Source organism: Tremella mesenterica, assembly GCF_000271645.1.
Source record: "Tremella mesenterica DSM 1558 unplaced genomic scaffold TREMEscaffold_3, whole genome shotgun sequence".
In the NCBI taxonomy this organism is placed as follows: Eukaryota; Fungi; Basidiomycota; class Tremellomycetes; order Tremellales; family Tremellaceae; genus Tremella; species Tremella mesenterica.
In genome coordinates this window covers 1,827,083-1,840,048 of record NW_006711227.1, presented here as the reverse complement: position 1 = coordinate 1,840,048, position 12,966 = coordinate 1,827,083, and the positions used below count along the sequence as shown (strand labels likewise).

Genomic DNA, 12,966 nt, shown 5'->3' with positions numbered 1-12,966 from the left:
CTGCTGACGTTTCTGGGCATCAGAGCAGAGGGGATACTTTCTCATCGGACATTCGAAGGGTGAGAGGTCTGAATGATGCAACAAAATGTTTGAAATCGCTTTGGTCTTCCAGTAGACATATAACTGACCCAAGTCTGGTAAGAAAGATCATCAGTCGGTCCTCCTCGTTTGATTTTCCATCCGAATCTGTGATTGATCGCAACTTGTGGATAAATAAAGCGGCATTGTCATCACTTTATTCGCAAATCCTTGTCTTCTGTCATCATTACTTCTGTGCACTCATCAAGGAAGGACTTTTGACGATTTTTTATCAAGAGATTCAAAGGGGTGTTCCGGTCAACGGGTTGAGATCGACGTTGAACGTTTGAGCTGGGGCTCTCTTTTTGACAACTTTGGGGAATCCAAGTGGTGAGTAATTCTTGATGCCCCTTGTTCGACTTGTCAGAACGGATGGAAGATGCTGATCGGCATACAGAAGTTAGTATCGCTCTCTCACCAGCCTTTTGATAATTTGACGATCTCTCGACTCGTCTTCTGAATACTCTTCCATTCTGTCAAAAGCGAATCTTTCGACGGACGACTCTGAATACGAATACCACGCCACCTCGTGTCCTTTGATTTTCTGCCGATTGAGATCTGGCCAATTTGGTCAACTTGCCGACGAGTCCTAGTTTTACGGTGAGTACGCCGTTTTCTTTCACTTCGTATCTCGGTCTTCGATTTCGTTCTCATCGTCGTTTCTCTCCTCACTTTCTTGGCTCTGTCGTCATGCCCAGGGCTCGGTTGTTCTATCCTCTTTACCCTCCCTTTGGGTGTCTTACCCCTTCCTCATGGCTTGAACGAAACCTGGCTTTCTATGACCGGGCTGTCGGCCGCGACTCGATGACCACGGGGCATCGTCCACGGGCCCATGGGCGTCATGTCTACCGATCCATATCCCTTTGGTCCATCCAAGTCTTATTCCTACGCCCCAAAACCTTTTCTTTGCGTTGTTGCTTTTCCTCTCTCTCTCTCTGTTTCTCTCTCTCACTTCGTTACCAACACGCCACTTTCATTTCACTTGTTTATCTCTCCATCAAACCACCCCTGCCGCCTGACCCGATCATCATCGTTTCTTCGATCACTGGTGCCGGGTGAGGTATTCTCATTCTTCCCCTCTCGGTTGCTAGTTGGTGCCCCTCCTTTGGACGATCCATGCGTTAGCATCGCTCGCGGCTGTGATCCGAGGCAGACTTCATCATCACCCCCCTCGTCTCTCTTCCCTCTTTGGGGCACAGCTATCCGGGTTAGTTCGACCTGTCCTGGATCCGCCCTCCTTTCAAGTGAGAGATGATCCAGTCAGCGCTCGCACGTCCCACGCGCCCTTGCTCGGCTTTTTCGTCGTCGTACTAAGTTTTTCACACTCTCTTTTCTCTCTTCCTTGTCGTCTGCCTCGTGTCGCGTCGTCTCCTTTGCCCGTCTAGCTTTCTTTTTTGTCCCGTCCAAGAGTAGTTTTTCCTTTGCTGTGCCCCTGGAGCGTGATCCAATCATCTCCCTCATCATTTTCAGCCTTCCTTTGCCTACCCTCTCTCATCTCATCTCCGGCGGATATCCCATATTCCCCATCCTCTTCTCCCCAAACCTATTTGGTTCGGCGCCACCCTCCCCCGACAGTCACGTCTTACGACCACTGCCACTGAGGATATATACTCTGTTTCCTGCTTTATCCATCTCTTTCGATTCTTTTCCTGACCATGACAGTTGTACCCTCTTGGACATTGTTCACGAAGCGCGCATGAGCCAAACGATCGACTTTTACCTCTCCGCCGCACTCAAGTCTCCATCGCCCACTGCTTTATCCACACACAGCTCGCCCCTCACGCCCTTGTCCTCCATCACGACATCTTCATCTTCTGCCACGTCTTCGTTCATTGATCCAGCTCTGCTTTGTCCCGCCCCACTCGATTTCGACGCCCTCTTACCTGCCAGTCCGTTTCCCACTCCTTTTCTCACACCACCCAGCGAACCAGACGGTTGGTACGGCAATCTATCATCCACTTTCAGTCAAAACCACGGCTACAGCTGGAGTTGGCTTTCGATGTCTCCCAAGGCCCCGCTTCATAGCGGAAATTTCCCTTACGGAAGTAACACCAACGCTGAACCGGTGACTGCTGCAGGTGTTTCTTCAGAGTGAGTGGAACTGTTCACAAATTTAATCTTTTCAGATCTTGACCCCCCCTCCCACCCTCCCTTGACCCGCCCGCACGGTAATGAAAGGCAAGCCGATCTGATCAAGTGGTTACGGCAAATGATGCGGTGATGCTGATTGACAGACGAAGCACAGTTAACGAAACTTCCCAAGAACCTCACCAAGCTTGGGTATCCAAGCATCAGAACGCTTCGATGCCTTCCACTCCTACGTGCGTTGTCTCATCTTCATCATTTATTTCAATGATCAATTGTCGATCGGTATGATAGCGCCATCGAGCACATGACCGGTTTCATCGGCTCATCGCAATGTTCACATGAGACGTCGCATCGCAAGGTGATCAGTCCGCTGATGATGTAGTGATCCATCCCAAGCCCACGGTCCTGGTGTTCAAACTCTCCCACAAGGTGGCCAAAGTGCAGGAAACATGTTGCCTCCTCTTCGACTACCAGACGCACGGAGTGGCAACAACAACGGTGGAACGCCAACCAATGGGTATCCAGGATACCCTTATCCGACTCCATATGGTTATCCGTATCATCCGGGACAACAGATGTATTATCACCCACCCCCGCAGGCGGGAGACGGGTATTCGCAAGGTTATTCACCGATCTCAGCCTTCGGTGTACCACATCACGCTCATCAACACGGAACGATACAACCTTCTGCTTTCAGCAGTTGGTCAGACCGCGAACGCGACGGCGATGACCGACCCAGCCTCGATCGTCGTGCATCTTCTACAAGTACGGGAGTCGGAATGCAAGATCGATACGGTGAAAAACCACTGGCAAGTCCGGCGATGAGTCAGAGAAGTGATGAACAAGCGGTAGATGTCATGTATACCAGCGACGCTGAAGTCAAACAAACTCTCGAAGTCAGAAGACGGTGTCATAATTGTCATAGTACCACTCCTCCAAGTTGGCGTAAAAGTGTTTTGTATCCAGGAAAGATTGTAAGTAAATATCATTTCCAGATCGATTCAGACGCTGATGTTTAGTTATGTAACAAATGCGGTATCTTTGAACGAACACATCGTAAATCACGTCCTCAACAGACCGATGATCAGAAGCTTCGAAAATCCACAGGATACGGCCAGGTCGAGATGCTCCGCCGAAACCCTTTGCCACATTTGCAAATGACAAGAGAGGACCCAGTGTCGCCAGGATCAGCATGTGAGTTTTTTCTTCTTCGTCACTGCCTTTCGACTTCTTTTGCGTTGGATGTCTTACCCTCCTTACTGACACTACCTTCAACTTGTCTTCTTCTCAAGCCATCCTTCCTTCCCACACTTTATCTGCTGTTGTCTCCGTTGCCTTCGGTCGAGGACACCTTTGAGTTCCATAAGAAATGACATCATGTGTTATTTGTTCAAAATGCGATAGCTCGCTTCATACCACGTCGACCGGACCGAATCACGTCTTACGCTCTTGTCCCCCTTTGAAATGTGAAGATCTAAGGGATAGTTGGCTCACAAACAGATTCGACAGTTCCTTCTCAAGCGACACCAGTATCTGCAACTTCCGGCTCTTACACTTCTCCTCTCACTTCTTCAGCTCTCCCACGTAGAGGTTCAAGTTCCACCGCTCAAGCTCTCGGAACACCATTCACTTCTGGAGAACTACGTTCAGTTTCATATCATCCTTACGCACGTTCTCCTCCTTCACCATATCATCCTCATAATCGTCGTGCTGCTTCATATCAATATCCACCCGGACCAGGTTATTACATACCTTCTCCTGCTCAAGGTCCAATGACACCTCATGATCCTCGTGAAATGGTACATACTGTTCAAGTTGGACATTCTCAAAATGTACAAGGTGTACATCACGTACAAGAAACACAAGGACATAATGGTCAAAGTAGTAATGGTGGTCAAGTTGAAGGAGAAATTAAATCACCTCCGAATACAGCAGGAGTTATTCAAGCACATGATTCGAATTGGCCACAACATGGTACAAGAAGACATAGTGATGCTCATGTTCATTCTTTATCACAATAATTCTTTCGACAATTTACACTTTTTTTCCATTGTTTATCCTTGACGATCTACCCGAATCTTACTTTCACGTTGTTGACGACAAATCCTTTCGGTAGTCGACTACGATTTCGATTTCATGATTTCTATAACAATTGGAAAACGAAACACTCATCAACATCTTGTTTTCTCTGTGTAGGAATAAATAAACCTAGTCTTTCTCATTTGTTCTTCCTTTTCTTTTGCCTGTCGTCGTCTGTGTTTATTGCAGTCGAGTTTCTTCCTCTTTCCCATATATCTTCACATCTTAAACTTCCCAAATCTCTATCGAATCATCTCATGTTCTTGTCCCTTTTGGTTCACCAGTCAATATCCTTTTCAACAACCCTTCTTGATTCACAAAACCTCTTCCCAACCACCATGTCAATGTCAATGTGCATGTCACGAAAGAAATCATGGAAAGGGTATACGACTAGAGTTGTAGGCCCGAGCTACGATTCACGAATTTCAGGTATGATAGTAGAAACGATGCAACGTGTGATTTTGAATGATGTTTGTTCACATCTTGACTTGTGACTTACTGAAGAGCCTCTAACAACTATATCAGTACGACGAAGTACCTGCGTGACATTAACCAAAGTGAATAATCAATACATGCTATATACATTCCGTGTGCTACTTAGTTCATGATTCATTCCTTAGACTTTTCATTCCACAACCAAACATGCTGTTTCTGAAGACGACTCTTTGGCTCTTGATGTTTTGACAACCTCAAATGATAGCATCCTTCACCTTTTGAAAGATACTCTTATTCTGAACTTCTCCCTCTTCTACGCCCTGCTCACCCGCACGTTCTCCACTCCCAAAGTTTGGATCATTGGGATGTACCGCCTCACCCGACCTCGATTTGGCCTGAGCAACAGGGTTACGTTCATAAGTCCCTTCTCGACCCGTCAAGGCGGAATGGCCATGTGGACCATCGAGGTTGCCCTTGAATCGAGCATTGTCATCGTGATACGCCCCTTCTCCAAGACGTTCCCGATTGACGAAATCTTTGTCGGACGTGGCAAACTGAACAGTCAGCGTCGATTTGACTATCGTGGAACCTCTCTGATACTCGGCCTCCAAAGTCACCCAACATTATAGCATCCGTGAACAAACAGATCGATTGATGCATATGATTGATAATGTGACGACGGCCAACAGTTTCAAAAAGACGAAGACAAGGGGAAAGGGGGGATGGAGATGAAGTGGATGTGTGCTGGATGAGAAGTAAGTCACTCACCACTCCCTGTAATCCACCAGATTTCAGTTGAGCTTTACCCTCACCTCCTTCCCATCCAGCACCCCTATCTTGTCAGTCTTCTCACAGCTTGTGAAAGATGAGAATAACTCACCTCTCCTCTCCTGCTGCACCAGCACCCCAAACCTTGTCCGAATCAAACCTATCCGTTCCGGCTGCTCCGGTGGTCTGAGGACCCTGGTTAGTCGTACGGTCCGACAAGGCTGCTCCTTGATTCAAGTTCCCAACTCGATCAGCATGTTCACCGCCCGTTTTGGCAGGTCCGTATCCACCGATACCAGCCCCCGGTACACCAGCCTGGGTGGCACCAGTACGACCGGTATCAAAAGCATCTTGGTTGCCCTTCTCATCAACGATCGCTCCCTTTCATCGTCTCCTCTGTTGGTATGTCATAGTGACGTAAACAATTATCATTGGGAGGGAATACACGAAATGATGTGAGAAAGAGGTGGACATACCTGTCCACCTGCATAATTGCCTTGAGGAGTTCCAAATTGATCCTGGCCAGTTTGTCTGTTTTCGAACCCAGTTTGACCTGCTCCGACTGCTCCGTATTGATCCTGACCCCTTTGTCCACCTTCGAAGCCGGTAGTACCGGCTGCACCTAATCCTCCGCCAATAGCACCTTCTTGATGGTGATGATGGTGGTGGTGATGTCCGTGATGCTGATTACCACCTTGGACGAATTGATCCCCAGGACCGGTAGCGGTGGAATCTTCGAAAGGTTCACGACCTGTAGTACCTGGTTGTCCGCTGTATATCAGTCGCGGTTCTACCTTCGGATCAGGAACAGGACGGGTTTCCCAGAACGCCGTGGTAGGGAATATGAGTTTAATGGTGAACAGAGGAGTGATAGGTGGATAGCCAGGTCGGGAATTCAGGAAAGGAAGAGACTAACCTGAAGAAAGTCTGTTCGTTACTCATGTTGATCTCTGATAGTTATTGATGTTTGTTTGGAAGTAAAGTGGGAAGAATGGGAAGGTGATGGCATGGTGGGGCTAGGTATTTGAGTATTGAAGATGTGGGGAGAAAGAAGAGAAGGACGTCATGACACGATTCTATGACGCTCTGTCGATCCGGGGCTCCATCAGAGGGTGTCATCCCACGTGACCGGTGACATCGGGATGAAACTCGCTCTCCCTCATAGAAACTGAGAACGACAGTGTATCACAAGGATCGGTGATCGGTGATCCTGAAGACGGACAGTCAACCGATGGTTCATCTATCAACCTCTTATATCTTTGTTTTCTTTTCATGATACTCATGCGATACTTACAGATACTGTCAACGTACAAACCTCCAAGATGGACTTTGGCCACGATAGACGCAATTTGATGCCACTGATGACGATGATGGTACCTTGTCAAACTGCCGCTATTTCCGTATCACCTTGACATCTCCGTATTCTCGCACCATCTCTCAACATTTCTTCATCATGCTCATCCGTTTGCCGTTTGGATTCTGACAACCCGACCAACATTTACGGATCAACAAGCCCATCGGCTTCGGCCATCGACATAGAACCGCTGTCAAGGCCCTCCGACACTTAACTTCCGTCGGAACTTGGTCAAGTTCCATCGGAGCTGCAACTACATCCCTGGCCTTCAAGCTGACCAAACTCACCGTCGGTCATGACTTCTCCTTTTTTCTCACTCCGATTCCCTTACTGACGACGTTTCTGACATGGTTTTACCTTAAGCATAAAAGCAGAGGAAACCGAAATTACAATTTACCGCGGATGGGATCAAAATGAACCCAAAAGGGGAATCCGTGACCGAAGATTACGGAAAGTGACAAACCTTCGCCGATAGCCGGCGGCATGGTACAAACCGAAATCATAACCACACCGATAATCCACTTTCCACCCCCGACGGCTGGTTGTTCTGTACTTCCGTTGGAGGTTTCTTTCACTTGTTTTCCGACGGAGATAACTCTTCTCTATCACTTCGGCTCGGTCTACTCGTAGATGTCGAACAATATCTTTGTCAGACGATTTGTTGGGTCTGAAAGTGTATATAAGAAGTTGATTTACTGACGGATTTCTCAACTTTCCAAACCTTCATTCTGACTTCTTATCCCACTCATTTCACTGTATATAACCGTTTGAATACAAATACCTCCTAGTCGAAATGACCAACAAGATCGCCGCCATCACCGGTCAAAACGGTTTCATCGCACTTCATACCGCTCTCTGGTTCCTGGAGCACGGTTGGGATGTCCGTGGTTCAGTCCGATCTGAATCTAAAGCTCAGCTGGTACGTGAGAACCCAACGTTTGTCAAGTATGCCCAAGAAGGAAGGTTGGAACTTATTGTTGTCCCTTCTTTGAGTGGAGATGTTACCAAGCTCTTGGAAGGTGTCGCGGCTGTGAGTTCATCGTGTTTGTTGATGAAGTAAAACTGAGATCATAGGTTGTTCATATTGCTACTCCTATGGACATGTAAGTTGTTTATCTTGTCAACATCTCCTCCCTCTTTGGTTGATACCACATACAATTATATTGTTGTCGTAGATCACTTAACTCGGATTAGCTTGTTCAATTCCTATCCGATGGAGTCAATGTGTGAGAGGAGAGTCGCTGATAATATAGGGAAGGAAAAGGATGGGAATCTTACGTCGGTGATGCCAAAGCGGACGTCACCAACCTCCTTACTGCGGCAAGCAAAGTTCCGACTATCGAAGCCTTTTCCGTCATGTCATCTTGTGGTGAGTCTTACGCACTTCCTCCTCCACATGTACCTCCCTACCTGCTATTTGTGTCTCCTCATCCTTTCTACCTACTTCCAAAGCTTGTCCGCTTTGTGAAATATATCACCCTCGTATAGTCAACACTCCCGAGCCGTGAGCTAGTTGCTAATTTCCAGCCCTTCATCTCGACCCCTTCAACGGATTTCAAGGAGAGCCAGGCAAGACGTACAGTGAAGAAGATGTTAGTCCCGTTACAGAGGAACAAGCTGCCAATGCGACTTTGGACAGGTGAGTTTTGCTATCCATTTACCATCAACATGAGTATTTCACCGTCCATGTAACATCACATTCTTTACATAACACAATTGTTCCTTCTTGCAGTAGGCTTATATCCATTGAGCAAAGTTTTGATATATCAGGGGTGAACACTGACTTGCAGTATGATTGGATGGGTTACCAGATACGGAAAGATGAAGGAACTTACCGAACAAGAAGCTATCAAAGTACATGCTGCTCTTGGAGCTAAATTCACTTTGACGTTGATCCGACCTACAAGTACGTCTGGAATAACTTACTTGTACACTTAATACTTTCCCTTCTCTCCGTGTTACATACCCATACACTACCAAAGTGCATTCAATCTAAAACCAACCCTTTCGTTTCGCACACGATTCGAAGTTACCACATGTCCATGTCCGAAAGGTACAGTACGAGTAGTACCCATCTCCCGGAATTCACGGAGTCTTTGATCCCATCAATTCCCAAGATGGCGAAATCAAGAAATACATAACGGAGAATGGATAACTGACACTTCAGTGGTATCCGGTCCTTCGTTAGATGTAACTTCTCCCGAAGGAGTACCCACAGCTAGTGTATCAAGCAGAAATATGTTAGCTTTGATCAGTGGTAAAGATTCTCCTGTCCAACCTGATCTCGGGTTCCTCAGTGTTGATGTGAGTTTTCTTTAAAACACCCTATCCTTTTTCTGGTACTAAAGGCTGATTTTGATTTAGGCTCGTGATGTCGCAAAAGCATTTTACGAAGTTGTTGTTCGTAAAACTTCCGGAGCGTATATCTTGAATGGTCCTAGTGAGTGACGTCCTACCTTCTCAGCTCTTCGTTCAATGACAACATCACTCTCCTTACGTCAAACCCACCACACTATTTCGTCAACGTTCGAACATTCATTTGACATCCTCTCTGTTCCACAAAGCAATTTTCCATCTAATGAATCCCTCATACAAAGATCAACTTTTCGTCAATATCGCTCGTTCGCCTCATAAAGTTTTCCTTCAAAGATGAAAGATTTAGAGGTGTAGGAGTAGAGATAAAATTGACAAAATAGCATACGATAATCAACTTCTTGTCAATGTAGCTCGTTCCGTTCGTCCAGATTTAGACAAATACATTCCTCTTGGTAATCCTGAAAAACTTCCTTCAAAGGATGTATCTTATATTTTCCCAGGGGCTAAAGCTACTAAAGAGTTAGGTGTAGAATGTGAGTTTGTTCCCTCTTTATCATCTCGTTTTCATTTACCTACAACCATTCCGTCTCTGCCACCAAGTCAAACACATGACTCGATTGTCCTCTCTTTAGCTTATCGTCCTTCTCATCCTGACCCACGTCCACTTCAGCTTCTTCCCTTTGACTCTTGTTCCGATCGCCCTCATTTCGTTCTCACATCACCGTCAAACCACTTTTCAACAGTGTAGGAGATAGATGTAAGGATTCCGACTATTTCGTCAGAGTGTGAGAGATGAATTTGAGGATTCCAATTATTTCGTCAGAGTGTGAGAGATAGATTTGAGGATTCAATATGGAAAACCTGACACTAATGTTTAGACCATACATTAGAAGAAAGTATTCGTGATACTCTTGCATACTTTGAACAAATCGGTTTGTTCAAGGCGTGATAGTCATCTCAGTCTCGGATCAAGTACATTTACTTGTATACCCTGCTTGATGTCTCACCTTGATTATTGGTGGATGTGCTCTACAAGTGTCGAGAGATTAGTGGATGCGATTGGAAAGTGAGAAAGAATGGTGGAATGTGATTTATCAGTAGAAAGGTTTAAAGAGTAAAATTCTAGATGCATCTTTGATATTTTGCCCCGTTCTAGATCCCCACACTGCAGTTATCTAGTAATTTGACACCAAAAGAGATCACATGAATTCTTTAAGACGAAGAAGACGTTTACCAGCTTGGTGTAATAGGTCCAAGTCTTTGCACTAATATTAGCATGAACCCTTCTCTGTCCTCAGACCAAATTTGCAATAGACGTGCTGGTAAACTCGCTTTTGAAGTTATAGTCGATGAGAATGGAAAGCATCCCACATCTTCTAAGATGCGAGTCGGGTGGGAGGAAAGGATGGGAGCAGGAGATGATGCAGAAAGGCGAGAAGAGACGGAACGAGGTTGTAGGATGGGTATGTAGTTGAGAAGATGCAAAAGAGTGACACTACGCTATACGACAGATAAACCAGGAAGGAAGGAACGAGCTTACAAAAGCGAACCGTGCGAACCGTTCCCCAATGTTCACATGTTCTTCGCAGTAGAACTATTCGTGTCAGCAACGACTACCTATCATCCGGTACCTTCGTCTTGTCTCAATTTTAAACATCCACGAGGTACTCCGCTGACAACCATGTTGAAACGTGTAAACAAGGCCCAAATAAAATTTAGGGGTGATACCAACTCATTTTAGATTGATTGGCGAAGAGTTGAAAAAGGGGGTAGACGGAAAACATCGATCAACTCACCTCGCTGGGTGGAATCCCCACCACCTTGATCTCTTGACATAACCACCAACAAAGTTCGAAATCTTTACCTCTACCCTGACAAGTCGGAGGAATAGGATATCCCTCAGGTACTTTGACAGGACTCATATCTACCAAAACGAAATATCCTCCTTCTGGCATAGTATAAGATAAACCCAATTGATCGAAATAAGAAGTGATGACCTGTCTCCTAGCTTTATATTCTTCTAATTGTTTGGGGAAGAAATTATGTTCTTTGGCACCTTCGAGTCCGATGGCGACGGCTTCTTGCATAGGGGAGTTTGTACAGAATACGATACGGGAATGAGCTGCGAGAGTGGCGGATACGAGTGGAGGAGGACCCATGAGCCAGCCTGAAGTAAGTACAATTCCGTGTTTTTCGCGAGGTACGTGAGACAACCGAGAGTGAGACGGTAGCGAAGATGAACGGAGGATTTATGACGGAGGGAAAGAGAGAAATGATATGCAAGAGAAATGTATTGGAAAACGCTTCAAGTCTACCGACACCACACGAGGGAAAGAGATGGTAGCAGGTGGGTAGCAATTATTATATCTTCATGAGTGAGGGTGAGTTAAGCAAGTGACAATAGGTGGTAGACATGGAAAGTCCACTCACCAACACGCCATCCTGTACAAGCAAAAGCCTCTGTGGACCATCAGCCATTGATTTCGATCCCAGTCCGAAACAAACTCACTTCCAGCTGAACACACAGTCAAAGTTCTCTCCCACATCCCAGGTAACGAAGCGATCCGAACATGCTCCAACCCATCATACACCATCACATCGTACACTTCGTCACTCAGGACCAAGACTTTGTTCTCCACACAAATCTTGGCGATCCCCTCAAGCTCCTCACGACTGAACACCTTGCCTACGGGATTATGAGGTGTGTTAATGATGACGCATTTCGTTCGGGGTGTGAAAGCGGCACGGAATTCGTCAAGATCCAATGTCCATTCGGAGGAGGAATAAACATGTCGTTTTGGATGTCCGTTGGGGCCGTTAGTGCCGTTGGCAACGTCTGATGGCTCGGCCTCGACTGGAGGGGGATGAAGAGGTACGAAGACTGGTACACCTCCTTGGAAGTGAATGCTAGCGAAGTATTGATCGAAATATGGTTCGATGAGGATTACTTCGTCCCCAGGTTGAAGATGAGCTACAAGTGCTGCGTACATGCCTATTCAACGTGAGAACATCATCCACACACATTGTATTGGCGAGCGCATGATTGTTCGCTGGTCGGCCGGTGATGAACTGTTGTGAAAGGGGAAAGGGCGTATACTCACCGCAGTTTGCTCCAGCGGTCACTACTATCTCCTCGGTTTGCAACGTTCGTCCTTCTTTAACGAGATTTTCGAACTGAGGAGAGTAATGTTTGCTGATAGCTTGTATGAGTCTCGGTCGACCACGAGGATGAGAATAATGATGGCTCATCGCATTCGTATCCATTGACTCGTGAGAGGCTTCACGGATCCAATCGGGAGGAGCCCAATTCATGAATCCCTGACCGAGGTTGATACAATCAGGTGGGACATTTGCGGGTCTGCAAAGAGTCAACAATATATTCCTCTTCCTTTCCGGTCCAACCCTGCGAGATATATGAACATCATCAGTGAGAGTATCAAGAAGGAGGAGGAATGCGTCTGGTGAGCTAGGAGAATTTAGAGGAAGCTGCTTACGTGAAAATGGACCATACATCGAGCTTGTGAGTAGCACCATCGAACATTCTCTTGGCGAGAGGTACGAGAGCATCTTTACTTATAGACATGACGGGCGGAGTTGATGTCAAATTTCGTCGAAACGATGTGAAGGTTTTGGGGACAGGGAGATGGAGATGTCGAGTTGATCTAAGTAAACTTTTCAGTGCACTTGGCATACGACGTCGGAAGGAGGACGTCTGCTTGGGTTTTGTGGAGAGGTTGGATGTAAATGTGTCCGATGCTTTGTGAGATAGCGCAGGGGAGGAGTGGAAAAATGTTGAAAGGCGGAGACGGAAATGGCGCCATATCAAGTCGATTGCAGTCAACCAATCG

General features: G+C 46.4%; 4 protein-coding genes across 4 annotated transcripts; 2 read left to right on the top strand and 2 right to left on the bottom strand.

The window, feature by feature from the left end:
• Positions 1-1,774: 1,774 nt before the first annotated feature.
• TREMEDRAFT_61412 (uncharacterized protein) lies at positions 1,775-4,187 on the top strand (the record flags this gene model as incomplete). The annotated part of the gene is made up of 5 exons (XM_007003581.1): positions 1,775-2,169; positions 2,313-2,399; positions 2,549-3,140; positions 3,186-3,360; positions 3,667-4,187. The coding sequence occupies 5 exons, from the start codon at positions 1,775-1,777 to the stop codon at positions 4,185-4,187; spliced, it is 1,770 nt and encodes a 589-aa protein (XP_007003643.1).
• Positions 4,188-4,870: 683 nt separating this feature from the next.
• TREMEDRAFT_61411 (uncharacterized protein) lies at positions 4,871-6,390 on the bottom strand (the record flags this gene model as incomplete). Its single annotated transcript, XM_007003580.1, has 6 exons — positions 4,871-4,933; positions 4,956-5,234; positions 5,449-5,512; positions 5,561-5,829; positions 5,925-6,219; positions 6,365-6,390. The coding sequence occupies 6 exons, from the start codon at positions 6,388-6,390 to the stop codon at positions 4,871-4,873; spliced, it is 996 nt and encodes a 331-aa protein (XP_007003642.1).
• Positions 6,391-7,595: 1,205 nt separating this feature from the next.
• Positions 7,596-10,067, top strand: TREMEDRAFT_61410 (uncharacterized protein; the record flags this gene model as incomplete). Its single annotated transcript, XM_007003579.1, has 9 exons — positions 7,596-7,832; positions 7,877-7,905; positions 8,056-8,171; positions 8,330-8,441; positions 8,593-8,708; positions 8,970-9,106; positions 9,167-9,242; positions 9,499-9,651; positions 9,997-10,067. The coding sequence occupies 9 exons, from the start codon at positions 7,596-7,598 to the stop codon at positions 10,065-10,067; spliced, it is 1,047 nt and encodes a 348-aa protein (XP_007003641.1).
• A 250-nt stretch (positions 10,068-10,317) lies between these two features.
• Positions 10,318-12,701, bottom strand: TREMEDRAFT_28961 (uncharacterized protein; the record flags this gene model as incomplete). Its single annotated transcript, XM_007003176.1, has 7 exons — positions 10,318-10,383; positions 10,659-10,712; positions 10,915-11,285; positions 11,549-11,578; positions 11,628-12,110; positions 12,220-12,476; positions 12,613-12,701. The coding sequence occupies 7 exons, from the start codon at positions 12,699-12,701 to the stop codon at positions 10,318-10,320; spliced, it is 1,350 nt and encodes a 449-aa protein (XP_007003238.1).
• Positions 12,702-12,966: the final 265 nt, after the last annotated feature.